At 36.4% G+C, this 17,474-nt stretch overlaps 1 protein-coding gene across 2 annotated transcripts; it reads left to right on the forward strand.

The window, feature by feature from the left end:
• Window positions 1-899: 899 nt before the first annotated feature.
• On the forward strand, window positions 900-13,722 carry LOC103716019 (general transcription and DNA repair factor IIH subunit TFB4). 2 transcript variants are annotated; one of them, XM_026808078.2, is made up of 11 exons: window positions 900-1,079; window positions 1,154-1,281; window positions 1,362-1,629; window positions 1,725-1,771; window positions 3,917-3,954; window positions 4,034-4,079; window positions 4,957-5,010; window positions 5,128-5,196; window positions 8,207-8,283; window positions 8,749-8,844; window positions 13,407-13,722. In XM_026808078.2, the coding sequence occupies exons 1-11, from the start codon at window positions 905-907 to the stop codon at window positions 13,477-13,479; spliced, it is 1,071 nt and encodes a 356-aa protein (XP_026663879.1). In that variant the 5' UTR covers window positions 900-904; the 3' UTR covers window positions 13,480-13,722. The 2 variants fall into 2 exon arrangements, with proteins under 2 accessions (XP_026663879.1, XP_026663880.1); XM_026808079.2 differs by having other exon boundaries at window positions 3,932-3,954.
• The last annotated feature ends 3,752 nt before the right edge of the window (window positions 13,723-17,474 follow it).

The following is a 17,474-nucleotide window of genomic DNA, read 5'->3' on the forward strand; positions in this document are numbered from 1 at the left end:
CCTATGTGATCTCCATAGATCATACTAATTATCGATTTGTATGAAAGACCAGTACTCTCAACAAGTAATGAAATAGTATTGGAAAACAACACCCCCCTGAATATACCAAAAGAGTGCTTTATTTATTTTTTTTTTTCTTTTTGCTTGATATTATTTCAAGAAGAAAAGATCATAACTGGCATTTTATTTGCATTGTTGTTAATCCGAGAAAAAAATTCATAAGCAGATATATCAATTGTCATCCAACACGTGTTTTTTAAGTTAAAAAATGGTGCCATGGCTAGCGCTAGTGACAAGCAACGGTACAATTTAGATCTTTAAATGAGGAGATTGTGTTGATGTCATGTGATATTTTTCACTGCCTTAAACTTTTTTATGTCGATGTTCTTGTATTTTCTGTTAATGGGAGGATAGAAAAGAAAAAATAAGAACCATATCTTCCGAGAAGAATGACCCAAAAGCAAGAGTGCACGTACATATTAGTTCGGTTTGGAGCTAAACCCAAAACTAAACCGATTAAAACCGGTTTTCTAAATCAAAACCGAACTCGAACCGACCACTACAAAAATCTCTTAAAATCGATCCAAAAATTCAACTATGTTTGGTTCGATTTATCAAACTGATATTCAATTGATTGGACTAAGTTTAAATATATAAAATATATTATATATTAAAAAATATAAGAAAAAATTTTAATTTTTGAAATTTATATATATGGATATATATGGGTTGGGCATAAAAAAATTCTAATCAAAATTGAATTGATTTTTTTCTGATTCAAAATTTTCTCAAATCAAAATCAAACTAAATAAAAATATTTGATATAAATCGAGCAAAAAGACCGTCATGACCGGTTTTTTTGCAACATCCCCACCCGGAAGGGGTTTTCGGCTCAGATTTAACGATGGCCTTCCAGGACACGCAGAAAAGAGGAATTGGGCCTGGCTTAGACTCTAATTCCCACTCTAGAAAGGAAAATCGTTTGACGCCACGGTTAACCCCACTTCCGCTCCCCTTGCCGCAGTCCTTCCTCCGTCTGTCACCAGCCATGAATTCCGCTCCCTCGAAACTCTACTCCGGTAAGTCCTCTCCTGCCCCTCCCTTCCTCTCTATCTTTCTCTCTCTAATCCCTTGCCCCTTTATAAAACTACAGACGATGTCAGCCTGGTCGTCGTCCTCCTCGACACCAACCCCTTCTTCTGGGCCGCCGGCGCTGGCGGCGGCAACACCTCCCCGCACCATCCCGCTGCCACCCTCCCTTTTGCCAAATTCCTCAACCATGTGAGCTCTCTTTTTCTCCCCAATCATTGTAATCTAATCAAAACCCCCAAAACCTGATCCCAATAATCAATGTTTTTAAGGTTATTCCATTCTTGAACTCCGTTCTCCTCCTCAACCAACTCAACCAAGTGGTCCTCATCGCCACCGGAGTCAATTCCTGCGGCTATATCTACGACTCGGCGGGCGGAGGGTCCCATGGCGGGAACGTGCCCGCCGTGTGCTCCGAGATTCTTCGCAGGCTGGAGGAGTTCGTGGCCAAGGATCGGCGGCTTGGGAAGGGTCCTGATAGGGTGGTCGTCGGCGGTGTCTCTTCTCTGCTCTCGGGATCGCTCTCCCTAGCTCTATGCTGTATCCTCGATAGTTTTCTACTTTGGAAATCATGTCTTGTTGCATGAATTTTTGGGATTTAGGAAATTTTGTTGGCGCCTAATACTGGGAATTAGATATTCAGAGGGTTTTCCGATCTGGAGCACTCCATCCGCAGCCACGAGTAAGTATCCCATTTATTTGTCCAGCGAATTCTTGTGCTTACTGTAATTGTCTGCTCATAAGTTTGTTTGTTGTTGAAAATATAAATATTATAATCCGAAGAGCAACTTATGATGATGATGTTTGGAAGTTGTATATTTGCTAGAAATTTAATGGATTAATTGAGGGTCCAGTAATAGCTCCGGGGGAGTGGAAAGCAGTACAGGTTGAGGCTGAACACCTCATGCTTCATGTAAACTAGGTTGTTAATATCCTTGAGACTGAAAGGACTCTATTTATATGATCATGAGTTTTGATTAATATATGATGGTTCTGTTAGCACTCTCTGTTGTGGTGTAGAATAACCCATAGCACAGGTTCGGTTGACATATGGTCACATTGGCCAGACTTCGTTTGGAAACAAAAGCTAGGGAGAGGGTTTTACACTCATAACTGAAGTTTGTTAAGGGATCACCTATTCATCGTTTTCTGTATGCGCCAATATTGTTTTGTGCACTTGTATATCTAAAGGGCCATATTATTCTTCACATGTGGGACCCCATTCAAAATTTGAAGGGTGGAATAGTTCTTATGCCAACAAGCTATGTGGAGACTCTAAGTTGATGAGCATAATATTAACTGTATTATATGAAGTAGACCTTTCCTTAGTTGTTCATTACATCAAGAGTGCTATAGATGTAATAATCGTGGCATAATTCCTTTAATGCATATATGTATGAAAATCCAGTCAAAATCTGTCCATCACCTTGACTACAATGGAATCTAGATTTTCTAGTTTGATCAGTATTAAACTTTGTAGTATGTCATAGGACCATGGCTGAAAAAACATGTGTCTTGGTCTCAGTTAGCTCACCAACCTATGAATTGACTTGGTAACTCATGCAAGATCAACTTGGTGGCTCATTCGAGTTATGTATATCTGGATGACTGATGTAATTATAAAGTAAAAGCGTAAAATTATATATAACATTATATTGACTTGTGATACATTCTTTGATCAAAGATGACAATTCAACTACTAATTTAAAGCTTTATAACTAAGTCCTCATCATATATCCTGGTCATGCCAAAAATAATGAGGAACAGATTAAAAAAGTACTTATTTTACATTCATAATGACGACCAGAGACATAACCTATTGGCAGAGAGTAACATTTTGAATATAATAACATGCACCATTATTGTAATTTAGTGAATCAAATCACTGTATAGGTCATCATTTACTTATAAAGATAAGAAATTTCAAATATGAAGGAAGCCTAACAACCACCTTATCATTTAAGTTATAAACGTACCGAGTGACAAATTGTTACCTATACGAAGAAAAGCTATTGAAGAATGTAACGTGATGAACATTTGACATTTATAAGAAAATGATGTTAGTGAAGGGCATACATGCTTGGCTCGGCAAGTTAGTGAACTCGTTATGACTTGCTTATGTCAAAAAAAAGTTGCTTCAACCTTGACCAAGTTAGAAGTATCATTTAACTACAAAAGAAATGTGGCTTGGATAAGCATCTTGATTTGCTGAGTCATTCAAGTTGGCAGACCTGAGTAGATTCAACTTTGCGTTATATTTCTTTTTCTGAACCTAGCTGAGTCACATGTAACTTTGATACCCAAACCTGGGATATGGTTACATGAGTTATCATTTAAGCAAGAAGGAAATGTGGCTTGGATAAGCCTCTTGATTTGCTGAGTAATTGAAGTTTTGGCAGGCCTGAGTAGATTCAACTTTGCATTGTATTTCTTTGTCTGAACCTAGCTGAGCTACATGTAACTTTGATACCCTAACCCAGGATGTGGTTACATGAGAGTCATTTTTCAGGCATTACTCAAGGCTGAAGGAGCAAACTTCAATGCTGAAACTAATGATGCTAGTGCTTTCCTTATTGAGATGTATCTTAATGCGGCTATTCTACCTTTGTCTTGCATAAACTTAATTTTAGTATATGACGTCCAATTATGCCAATTATGTGCAAGTTTTTGTGGTTTTACCATTGAAAATCTGCTTCTTTATACTCTTTTTACATAAACTTTTCTGATCCTTCTCATATGCTAGTAAAATACCTAAAACAATGTCCATTAACTTGCAAGACATACAATTTTGCGGTTGGTGAAATATTAAATTAACATCACGAGACAGATTTTATGTCTGCAGGCATCTCCAGATGGACCAGAACAGTATGTTTCCTTTGCAGTTTGATTCCGTCATATGTAACTTCATATACTTGGTTTGAAGTCTGAAACGGTGAATGGACAGATATGTTGCAGTAATGAATGCAATATTCTCAGCACAGCGTTCCATGGTATTCTTTGCAAACGTCTAAATTTATTATCTATTCTCATTTAAGTATTTGAATTGTTTGCCCTCTTAAAATGTCAAAATGATCTAAGCAAATATCTTATTACCCTCAAGCAGTTTTACGAATCATGTGGGATTTATTTGGAATCGTCCCCCCCTCCCCCCCCTCTCTTTCTCTCTCTCTCCAACATCTGGTATATATCTTTATGATGATAAAGATTGGTCCTTTAAGGTTTGTTGGTGTCAATACTTTCTTGAGGTAAGCCGTAGCCAAATATTTCCTTAAATTGTAATGGTGAATCATGCACACACACTTTCCTTGGAGAGGTGGAGCTGAGAGGGATTTCCATGATAAACTCTTCGGGCTTGTTTGGATTTTCATATAAGATTTGACTAAAAATCCTGCAGGATTTATTGGATTGGGCTGCCCATTTAAGCATGGTTCTATCAACCAAATACCTTCCAAGTTCCAACCCAACTTTTGTGGGAAGAAAAAAGACCTTCATGGATCATTTTTCTTGTTGTAGCCTAAAGGTTGGGATTTGGGGAGGCCCTTAGAAGATGCGAGCTAGTTAAGCCAATAGGTTGGTTTCCTACAGAATTTTCAGCCCAATCATGTAGGAATATCCAAAAAGACCCTTATAATATAACATAACCTAGTGCAGTATACATATTAGAACTTGTAGTTTTGTACCGACAAAGAATTTAACTCACAAACTCCTGAGAAGCATCATGGACAAGTTTTTTGGACTTACATCCTTTTAAATACTTCCTTTTTGTTACCTTTTTATGTTGTCATGATTTTGCCTCCATACTCTGCATTTACAATGGGATTTCTTTTATTCATTGTAATTATGGAATTTTTTTTTTGAATTTCTCAGGTTCCTATTGATTCATGTGTTATAGGGGTTCAGCACTCTGCTTTCTTGCAACAGGTGATGTGCAGATCATGAATTAACTCTAGTTTATAACTCTGATGTTTTTTTAGCAGATTGTCTCGGGTTTCACCTTTATTTTTTAGCATAAATTATTAAAATAAATCCATTTTTCAGGCTTCATATATTACTGGTGGGGTTTATCTGAAGCCCCAACAACTAGATGGCTTATTTCAATACCTTGCAGTAAGTTTTTATTTTTATTTTTATTTTTTTGATTTGACCTGATACTACAAACACTGTTTTTATCATGAAGAAATTCCTGCCCTTTGTTTAGTAGATAATTGATATGCATAATTTCTGGACTTGATGTTCATTAATTGGACGATATTTTTGTTTCTCTTAATTTCAAAATATTGGCATGCTATTACTGGTTTGCAGGTAAAGTTGATTGAATGCAATATCTTTTAGCTATTTGTGACTTACAAGGTTGGGACATGGTCTCAAGATATTTGTTGAAGTAGAGAAGATAGCTACTCTATAACTCCTTAAGAGAAAAGAGAGTAGATAAATACAGTTGATGAGATTAATTTTGAACTAATTACTCCACTTTACCTAAATTTACTTCTATCAACTCAATGCACTGCTGTTCTATTTTGACTACAAAATAATTAGTATTACCTTAGTTTCCTGTAAATATGGAATTGGTCTTAAAGAAGTTGAAGTGAAAATGAAGTAATGAACTATGTACTAGTTTGGGTTTTGATACACCTTCCCATTGCAAAGTATGTATTTAAAACTAGATCATCTGATAAGTGATCAGGTGGTTCTTGAATATCTTTTATTGAGCAATACAGAGCTGTGTGCAACCACCAGGGTTTATCTCTCCCAGGAGCAAGTTCTTAGGAGAGGGGTGCCAACCAGCATAAAGCTGGTTGGCCAGGTGGTTCTTGAATATCGTTAATGAGAAGCTAATGGTTGGTGGAAGAATGGAAAAAGGCTGAAGGCATAGTAGGAAATGCTAGTCTGCAACGCATTTTCTGTATCGACATCAAAACATCAGCAACAGTTGGTAAGGCATGGGCCTATCCAACAACCATTACTAATTCTATAGCTCAATCCCACTGTAGATTGCTTTTGTTTGAAACCGTTACAGCAGAAACACAAGCTTTGGACCAGTTCTAAATTTCCATACATCTTCTTATTGATATTTTTAAATGGAATGAATCTGTGATTATAACAGATCTTCTGATATATGATCTGAATCTATGATTTAAATCAATCCAGCCAGTAATATTATGCAAAAGTATTTAAGTTGCAAAATATTGACATGCTGTCAGTGTGACAAGGACTCTCGTCTTAGATAAGATCAACTTTTTAGCTAGTGATAGATAGATCTGCAGAGCATTCTAATCATAAATTCTTTTATTAATCCCTCTGCACCTGAAATTTTATGGTCAAAACTTTAAAAGATGGCGAAGTAAAGTGCAATATTGGCTGGTTACCTTGAACCCTTTCTTGGTTGTCTCTTTACCTGGTCCAAAGCTTTAACAGACTGAGCCTGGTGCTTCTTTTGCTTGGGAAAAATCTTGAGAAAAAAGAACCATAACTGTGTGAGAAAATTTCAAATTTGCTTTGTGATCAACAATGACATTAATTTCCACTGCACTTCAGCTTCAGAGCTTTGGAAAGGTCTTGATAGAAAATGCAGCATAGCAGATGTTGGACAAACATGTACCTGATTAGTTTTAATTGAAAATACATAATGGTGCTTGGTTTTATCATAATGTGAAAGCAAGGATTGAGGAGCTGAAGCTGGTGCTTCTCTCAGTCAACAGTCAGCACAGTGCATGCCCTGGCACGTCCACTTGTCAACACATGGTATGTATGACATGCATCAGGCATGGCATAGCACAGCTGGTGCAGATGTCTAAACATATATTTTACAGTGTCTGCCACAGTATATTTTTTATCAATAGCTTCCCAAATCCCAAAGCCCTCATGCTGAAGTATGGCAGAAATAACTGTCGCACATTCACCACCAAGCTTAGTCAATATATTCCCTACATACTCATAGTTTTCTTAGTTTTCCACCAATTTTAGGAAGCAGCAGGCTCAGCCTCCTCAGGGTGTGGACCAGGCTCAGGGATATCCAGAAGAAGTTTAAAGATATTTAGCTAGTATTCTTTTACCTTTCTATCTTTTAAAGTTTTGACCATGAAAACTTTCAGAAGGGGTCATCAGAAGTAATTTTGCGCCACTGAACTATCCCATATCTTTAGGTAATAATTACTATTACTTTGTTTCTATGTGTTTTCAAGATTTGATAAAAGTCATCTTCTTCTTTCTTTTTAACCGACCAGCTAACCTGTTAGAGAGACAAAATATATTATGTATTTTCTTTTCTTTTTTTCTTTTTTCTTATGCTGTGTTTCTCATGTGCTTCATAACTTTGCAATTTTATTATTTTTTTTTTTGCATATTCCCCTGATTTTCCATATTCAATTTTTCTATATAATACCTAAAAATGAACAAAGGTAAAACAAAAACAAGAAAAAACCAACTAGTTGGGAATATGCCGTAGTCCTAGACCTAGGATTCTCTCTTCCTATAAGATAAAGTTACATTTCTACTTGTCGCCAATTGCAAACCGTTTATAAATTTAAGCAAGGTTTTAAATCCCATGGGACAAGACTGTCCCGGTTTTCCTATGGAATGGGACGACGCGCCGTGGTCCTGCGTGTTCCCAATACTTGGGATAGGAGGTGTCTAAAGATGTGTCGATTGGGATACTAAGACAATGGCGGGATGGTCCTATTCCGACACTTGGGATGGTACCCTATCTCGGTATCCCGCGGGACGTCTTGCCGGGACTTGAGTCCTTGGTTTTAAGTTTATGCTTTTTTAATTCATTTGGTTAGCACAAGGATAAACATACACAGCAAGACTTGTCCTATGAATTAGGGTAAGGTATCCACTTTGCCATTTTTTCCAACCTAAGGCCATTTTCTCAAAAAGTTAATGCGTGATATAAAAAAAAATTTCTATTGCTTTTCTTTTACAAATAGCAGATGTGTAACCCATTTTTGTACTTGTTTCATAGTTGCAAATAATCAGTTGCCATTCTCCGTATGTATGCTACTCTATTGTATCAGTTGTGATTTGAATAATCCTGGATCAGTATGCAAAATCTCATTTCACTGTTGATGACTGTTCATGAGTTTTGTATTTTATTACCTTTTATGAAAATATACAGGCAGTATTTGCAACTGATTTGCAATCACGCAACTTTTTACAACTTCCTAAGCCTGCAGGAGTGGACTTCCGTGCCTCGTATGTTCTTTTCCACTTTTTTATTCATCTTCATCTCCTTCTGCTTACTGATTTTCCATGCATATACGTTATAACTCATACTTTTTTGGGACTTTGGTGTTTGATGGGAAAAAGATGAGAATTTGTACTAGAACTAGCTTGGACATGCATAGTAGAGAAAAGAGAAAGTTAAATAAATACTAGCATATATTTGTTGATTTGTCCACATCCACAGAGGAAGATAAGTGCCTTCAACTTATCTCCAGCAATAATCTTAGGATAAGAGGCTAAATTTGTCTTGGTACTTTTACCAATGAATTAACACAAACCACTCACCGAACTCTAATCATTTTTTGGAGATGAAATTTGCTGTTCTTATGTCAATTACCTTACATGCGTGCATGCACTGCTTTCTGAACCTTCTCATGTAATTGTCTATATTCTTGAATTTCTAATCCATTCATCTGACGGTTGTGGTTCTTGCAGTTGTTTCTGCCACAAAAAGACCATTGACATGGGGTACGTGTGTTCTGTTTGTTTGTCAATATTCTGCAAACACCACAAGAAGTGTTCTACCTGTGGGTGAGTGGAACTTCCATGAAACCATTAAAATTTCAAAAATCATCCTTAACCTACCCTAGTTTATTCTTTTCAAGTTGCTTTATACTTTGAGTTGTAATTTCTGGCTATTGTGTTCGTTATTCCATGCTTGTGTTTCCAGGTTTTGTTATGCATAGCTGAATTGTAGAATCATGACATTATGTTGGAACGGTTTCTTTGACTTATATTATAATTGCAATATAGGCTGGATCTGACACATTCTTGATATGCAACATGCAATACAATATGTATGAATCATCACCATCCTAATCTTGTATAGCTATGACTTCTTCTTCTTCTTTTTTTTTTTTTTTTTTTTGGGGGGGGGGGGGGGGGGGCGCAATTTGCTAGGTGTATCATATTTTGTATAGGCAATTGGATAACTCAGCCAGCATGAGTCTGTAATTTGGATTCTTGATAGTCTGTGAAAGCCATCAAGATATCAATCTTATGTTGCAATATGATTTGTTACATAAGGAATAATAGGGCCATGAAGATGTGTTGGTCTTCCTTAATCTATTCTATGGGATTCCTTTTTTGTGTAAGTTGAATATTTATTATTATAGCCTCCTAGTTTGGCTATTGTTTAGTTTTGTTGTGAAATCGGCTATCATGGAAGTATGATGCATATTTCTGCTTACTTAGGTCATCCAACTTGAAGTTACATGCTATGGACACATGAGATAATTTGCTAATGATGTTTGGCAAATGTCTAATGTAGCTTGCATAACTGTCATTGTGACAATGTAATTGGTCTCACATTGATCGTATGCCGAGAAGATCTTGGATACTTAAGTAAGGCCAAGACTAGCCTTTTTGGGTGAGTTCTTGGATTTTTATCAAGAAGAATTGGAGCGGACCTTACTTGACCCATGTGCACTAGGGGACACTGCACGACACCCCTTTTTAGGCTAACCACTAGCCATTTGTAGTTCGTGATTCTAGTTGGACCCTTGGCCTCACAAGGATGCCAGGGCTTAAATAGGGAGAGCTAGTGAGGACTCCTATGAGTGTTTGTAATCCCACATCGTTTGTATGCTTGAAGGATCTTGAGTGCTTAAGTGGGGCTACGGATCCCAAATAATTTCTAGCTAGCCGATCTTGGGTTACAGAAAATATAATGGCTCGACCTATACATATCATATCATAATTATGATCATCAAAACTTTTCCCAACTATTTGGAGCTGGTTTTATGGATCCGACCTATGCATAGAAAAATGTAAATGTATGTAGATACGTGCGCATGTGTAAAAAATGTATGAAAAAATGAACCAATCTGCCGAGGTTCTAAGTACATTCAAGCATCATTTTTCGTAGATGTGCTTTGAAGACTAACTAGACTTTTGGGTTTTAGTATATAAGAATTTATAAAATTTTAAGCTTCGAGAAATACCTTAGCATTTGAAAGTTGGAATTTTGAGTTGGAGCCAAAAAAAAAAATGGGTGTTTTGAATTAAAGTTGGGAAATCACCGTAATTTTTGAGGAATTGGAGTTTTTAATTGCTTTTATTAAATTCCAATGGGCTGCTTCCTTATTTAGATGTAATGCTTTACGTGCTCATTAATCTATCCCACATTACCTGGCACTTCCCTGACCTAACTGACCTAGTGGAGCCCAACATACTCGAACCACCCTAACCTAGAACAACCTAGCGGGCCCACCTTCTAAACCACTGTTCCAACTCTATAAATAGGGCTAATGTGTGGTCACCAAGGGAGGGGAAAAGAATGGATGGGTTTCAAGAGAGAGGAAAAGGAGAAGAGAAAGGGAAGATAAGAAGCCTTAAGAAGAATCTTGATGACTTCTAAGATGAATAGCTGCTTCATGTTCTTGAATTTTTGTGCTTTAAATCTGGAGTATTTAATTTCCTTATAAGTAAACCTCTTTTTTTTGGTACATCATAAGCAAGCCTTTCTCTGTGCCTTTGAAGTTAAGATTTGGTTAATATTTCTGTTTCGTATGAGCTTGTGCCTTCTTTTGAATTTCTAAACTAAGACTGTCTTTCACAAGCTATGATTTCCTTTTTAAGTAACTCTTCTACGTCCCGAATTAATTTGTACTTTTGGAGGTGCTATCAAAGCCAATTCCAAACCTGATTATTTTTTTAACCCAGAAAACAATATTTTTTAAAAAAAATCAACCCCAAGATTTTGTGTTTAATAGTCTAAACCACAGCCTTTTCCAAAATCATGGATTCCCTTGTAGGTGACACTCCCATGCTTTTAAAGACTAAGGTTTTAAGATTTGTTTTCTGTTTTTTGAATCTTTTTATCTGTTTTAAGTTTATGCATGGTTTTGAATTTCAAAATTGTGCGATCCTTTACAAAATTTATGTTTTCCCTGTAAGTGACTTCTCCATGCTTTTTGGATCAAAGTTTCTAAGGTTTGTCTTGCATTGCCAGGAATCTAAGTCACTTTTTGAAACTCAGGTTTCTTTGAATTCTAGACTGCTATCGACCAGGTTTTCAAACTTTTTCATAAGGATTTTGGCTTCTTCCATGGTCCTTTGCTACCTCAAATACATGTTTTAGCTTTTATGTAAAATCATGCAATTGTATGTGCCTTCTAATTGATCTTGTTGAACTCATATTCGATGCGAGATTCTATCCTCTTTGGAACCTCTTCCACATGTTTCTTTCTATTGAAGCTTTTTAGTAAATGTTTCATTTGATATTTCTGAGAAGATTTTTAAATATAAAACAAAATGCCATAATCGAAGAATGCTATTGGAGCCCTAGCCACGTAGCATATGAGTGGCTTCACGCGATTTATCAAAGAGGAATTTTTGGTTGTGGTATTTTTGGCTTCACTTGCATTTCCAATGAGTATGGACCCTAGCCAGGCTGTATACAGTGAGTGGCCTCACTCGATATCGGTAAGAAACCTCTGGCTAGGTGATATATGGACCCTTTCCCTAGCACAGGCTCTATGACTTAAATGGGGTGAGCGTGTGAGGTCCCATGCATGTATGTGTTTAATCCCACGTAGATTGTGTTGGGAAGATATTGGGTACTTAAACAACGCCAAGAACTCTGAAATAACCGCTGGCTGTTCTTCTCGGGTGAGGTTCTGGGTTATTACATATAGTGCTACTGAAATTCTGTTATTGAGGCCATTTCAGCTTCTAGTATTCTTCTGACGCATCCTATGTCTCCTTTTCTTTTTTTGTTTCAGTAATGATCTGCATATTCTTAGAATGCACTTAGGTTTTATATTGTAGGAGACCTAAGTGTAGACAATTTTAACTATTTTTTTTAATATTTAGTTTCTTAAATTTTGCAAACTATGCAAGATCTTGTAGATCAGAATTATGTTCATGAAGTATCACAAAATAATTGAAGTTCAGATATCTTTTCTTTTTTAAACAGAAGTTCACATTTCTTAAAGGTCTTTTTTTTGTTGTAATGTGATTGCATGTATCTGGTGTATAGGAATCTTCCCAAATAACATATTTAATTTTAAATCCGTGTCGAATCTATTTTTCTAGCTTGCCCTTTTATTCTAGTTTTTGTTCTATAATCGATATTTTATGTTTTTCTTAATCATTTTTAATGTTTTGTAAAAGGTTTTGCTACCCAATGAAACTGTAAATAATACAATTACCCAAATAATACATTATAATCCAAAATGATATTTTTATTTCCAATTATTGATATTGATTTTTTTTTCTAACTTTTTTTTTCTTTCTTCACAGTCAAAAGCTCTGACTTGAACCCGTTTTCTTGAAACTAATGCAACTAGTAGAGCTGACACTGATTTTGTCTGGCCAAAAGCAAGTTGAAACTGAGTTTTGAAACTGGATAACAAGCCTAGAGCAATGTTAGCTACTTTAAAGGTGCTCAGTCAACTTAGAATCTGATTCAATATAGTAATCGAGTTGAACTCCCTGCCATACTGAGCACCGAAGATTCAAAGACACAATAATGCAATGAGTAAATCCTTCAGCCCTTGTAGATTCCCGAGAGTTTATCTGTGGCGAAATAAAACTAAACTAAAATACTTTTTTTTTGCTCGGCATATCTTAACAGGTAGTGTTAATATCAAGTAATACCTCAATAGCTGCTTTCTCGCTCGTGAATTGTGATATCAAGAGATGTAGAAAATTATTTGAAAATTGTTTTGTCTGCATAGATGAGCCATATGTACTGGATTGAAGCAGCAGCATGCCTTAATTATCTTACCATGAACACACCTTAGATCCTGCTTCTGCTCTGTTTATCTTTCAACCACCCTGGATAGGGCGTGTGTGAAAACCTGACCTCAAAATTGATCACACTAAATCAAGGGTTGTCAGGTGATACCCCTTTCTTTGTTGTGAGGCTGCTCACCAAAACTGTCCGAATTGTTTTTAAACTTTTAGTTATTCTTACTCAGTATAATTAATAAGATATAGTCAATTTGATCGTTTATCACCGCTGTAGTTAAATACCATGCATTGCATATTGCTTTTCCTTTGTGTCATCGCTGTAGTAGGTATTTCCTTTTGGTCTTTAGCCATATTGTGCATTGATATGACTAACCATTTTTGTTGGCATGATGCAGGTCAGAGTTCAATCAATCCCCTCCTGATGCCAGCGCAACATCAGATAGAAAGAGAAAAGTTTCAGAGGTCTGACCATAAGCATATGGCCTAATTTCTGCCTTCCATTTCGGGTGTCGGTCGAGTTTATTCCCATGTTCAAGACATTATGATCCCCTTCCTCGAGGCTATCTGTATCGTTTCTTGAACATCCATCCTGATGACTTCTGGCAGATCACAAAAACTTAATTTTCGATTAGCATTATTTTTCCCTTTCCAATGACTTCAGGGATGTACAGGCTGAACTGCTAGTATATGAGCCTTCATTTCATAGAGCATTTAAAAATTGCAACTGGTTCTTTGAAATTTTATACTCAATTAGGATAGCTGCATGTAAGGGGAAATGGGTGAATGCGAACTTGAGAAAAGAACTCGAAAGCATGACCTATTAGCAGAGTAGACAATGGACCTGTAAATAGAATTCGTTAGGTGAGAGGCACAGAAAATAGAATGCCGCCGATGCCGCCGGTAGATCCAGGTGGACAGCGGGGGGGTCAGCCTCCATAGTGCAGTTCGGGGGCGGCACCGTGAGATGTTGCTCGGGTGAAGGCGGTGTTGCAGCGGCTTTTTTTCTTTCTTTTTTTTTTTAGGTACAACATCTTGCACATGATGGGTATGGGTGCAGCCAATAGAACCAGGAAAAAAAAAGTTGATAAAAAAGAGGAGCAGGCAAGTAGTTCTTTTAGAAATTTTTTTTTGAAGTGATGAGTCACCTAGGAGGCAATTTCGTCTGCAGAGGCTTTGAAGCTGCTGTGTGTGTTGGGGCATGAGTTAGTTTAAATAGTTGACTTTCAAAGCATGCATTCTACTCAAACAAGAGTACCAAAATCCAAATCCAAACAGCGCATATCCATATAGAGATCAATAATTTTTAATGATCTGCTAAATATGTTTTATAGATTTAGAGATTTATAAATTAGTAAATAATCATTACAGCTACATATATGAGAAAAATGAACTAAAAAGGAAAAAAAAATGCATGAGATTTAATAATATTTAGTGACGTGAAATAAAAATTTGCTAAGTTGATTTCTCTACTCGTCATATAGATGTTTGTGTTAATAATATCATATGGTTTTTTGTTTGGATAATAAGTAGGGCTCTTATAATTGATACAAGAGAAAGATAAACCTTTAATGATTACTTATCAATATATATTTGTTATAAGTGAGTATTATATTATCAATTTCTTTAATAACAAGTAAATATAAGTGATAGATAATAGAGTACTTTGTGTTTTGAATATTGAATATCAATGATACTCATAGAATTGATGTAATTTATGCTTGGTAGTATTATCTAAGAAAAATATAAATGTAGTATTTATTTAAACCGACATTGCTATATCAATTTAGATATTTGATGTGAGTTAATGACGAGAGTTTTCCACGAAGACTCAGCTTATGCAAAATTCTTCATTCACTATGTAGATGCCAATATTAATGATGTTTTTATTAATAATGAGAATTTGCTCATCCAACATTAAAGTTAGATGCTTAATGTGCTACAAAAATTTAACTATCAAAGTATTTTTTTAGAATTTATACTGTATTTCAAGAATAACAAAAAAAAAAGGGAGAAAATTGTATCCTGTGCATTGTGCAGGTTATATACTAGTAATTAATAATATTTATGTGGATGCGCATGTTAAATTTGAAATAGTAATTAATTTTAATGCAAGGACATGCAAAGCATGAAAAAATAATCAATCATTTGATAAATAAGCAACGATTAAGATAGCAAAAAAAACTTAAACAGTTTTAAGGGATAAATTAGAGATCGGTTACAAAATTTAATTTGTCCAACAATATTTTTTTGGATATACCCTTGCAAGTAATATGGTAATTATCAAGCATGCCATTGTTTTTCTTCATTAATAATATAACAAACCAGATTTGAAAATTTTCTATTGCAAATTACATTAACACCTAAATTGACCATATCAGGAATGAACAAGGAAACAACCAAATGCCTAAGGCCCTGTTTGGGGGAGCTTTTGGAGGGCCAAAAAGCACTTTCTGGCCCTCCAAAAGTACTTTTAGCTAAAAAATGGTGTTTGGTAAATTTTCCAAAAAGCTGTTTCAGCTTTTGCGGGAAGCTGAAAACAGCTTTTGGAGGGAAGCTCCAATTTGGAGCTTTTCGAAAATGCTATTTTCAGCTTTTTCGCAAAGCTGTATTTTTGACCAAAATACCCCCATTTAAAAAAAAATTCCTCCCAAAAACCTCTCTCTCACCGTCTCTTCCTCTCCCACCCAACCCCACTCCCTCTCCCCCGCCGCCGTACCCTCTTCCACTGCCCCGCCGTCGCACCCCCTCCCTCTCCCCCGCCCCCATGGTGGGAAGGTGCCGAAGAAGAGGAAGACGAGTGGTCTTCCCCTTCCCGCGGCCGCCGCCGGCGATGATGCCCCTGTCACGGAAAGGCCCGGCGCCCTCCTCCTTCCCACGATGGGGAGGGGCCAAAGAACAGGAAGAAGAAGGGGGCGCCCTCCCCCTTCCTGCGGCCGCCGACGGTCACAACCCGCCCCCCTCCCGCGTCCGCCACGGCCCGGCGCTGTCGGCCTCGCGGGAGGAGAGCATTTCCCAGGTGGCCAGCCGCGGCCGCCGAGACTGCCGCGGGCACTGCCGGCCACGGCCCGGCCCCGTCCCACGGCCGCCAGCGGCCCCGGCCCGGCCCCCTCCCGCGGCCGCAGCAGCCTGGCCCTCTTCCAGCGCCGCCGGCTGCGCGGGAGGAGAAGAAAGGAGAACGGGGGAGAGGAAGGAAGGAGAAGAAGAGAAGAAAAAAAGAAAAGAAAAGGAAAAAGAAAAAAAAGAAGAAAGGGAAAGGAAAAAAGAGAAGAAAAGATAATTTTAAAAATAAAAAATAAACAAATAAATATTTATATAAATGAATGAATGAATGAATAAATAAGATAATAAATAAATATATTTCAATATTATTAATTATTTACACTAATAATTATAATATTTTATACCTTTATTATTGTATTATACTATAAATATTATATTATATTACATTACATTATAATACATTATTATGTTATTTTAAATAATTTAATATTATGTTATATTATGAGAAATTAATTTATACTAATAATTATAATATTTTATACCTTTATTATTGTATTATACTATAAATATAATATATATTACATTATATCATAATACATTAATATGTTATGTTAAATAATTTAATATTATGTTATATTACCAAATATTAATTTACTCTAATAATTATATTACTATTATGCTATATTATAATAATATTATTTTATATTACAAAAATATTATATTATATTGTATATTTATGTATTAATATATGTTATGTTTTATTACGTTTTGTTGTATAATACTATGCAATGTCCTTTATGGTAATTTTGTCAAACAAAAGTACTTTCTCAGTTTGTTTACCAAACACAAAACAAAGTACCACAGCACTTTACGAATGTAGTTACCAAACAGCAAACAGCTTTTTATAACAGCTCTACTTCAGACAGCTCTACTTCCAACAGCTCTACTTCCAACAACTCTACTACCAACAGCTCGGGGAGCTTTTGGAGGGCCAGAAAGTACTTTCTGGCCCTCCAAAAGTACTTTTAGATGAAAAACTGTGTTTGGTAAATTTTTCAAAAAGCTGTTTCAGCTTTTGCGGGAAGCTGAAAACAGCTTTTGGGAGGAAGCTCCAATTTGGAGCTTTTAGGAGGAAGCTGTTTCAGCTTTTTCGGAAAGCTGTATTTTTGACAAAAATGTCCATATTAAAATAACATAATTACATAGTTTATCTCTGTATAAACCTAAAAATCGCTGGAGCCAAGAACCCAAGCCGTCAGACTCCCTTCCGTAAGAAAATGTATTTTTCTTTTCAATTTTTGTATGCATATCTTGAACCACATTTTAGAAGAAAAAAATTTTATTCCTTTTCCATACCTTTCAAAATCAATCTATTGTTTTTTTTTTATCATCAACCTCGCGGCCCACGCTGAGGTCCTCCTCGAGCGTGGACCACAAAGAAGAGCCCCTGGACCGCGGAAAAT

Source organism: Phoenix dactylifera, chromosome 8 (assembly GCF_009389715.1).
Source record: "Phoenix dactylifera cultivar Barhee BC4 chromosome 8, palm_55x_up_171113_PBpolish2nd_filt_p, whole genome shotgun sequence".
NCBI classification, from domain to species: domain Eukaryota; kingdom Viridiplantae; phylum Streptophyta; class Magnoliopsida; order Arecales; family Arecaceae; genus Phoenix; species Phoenix dactylifera.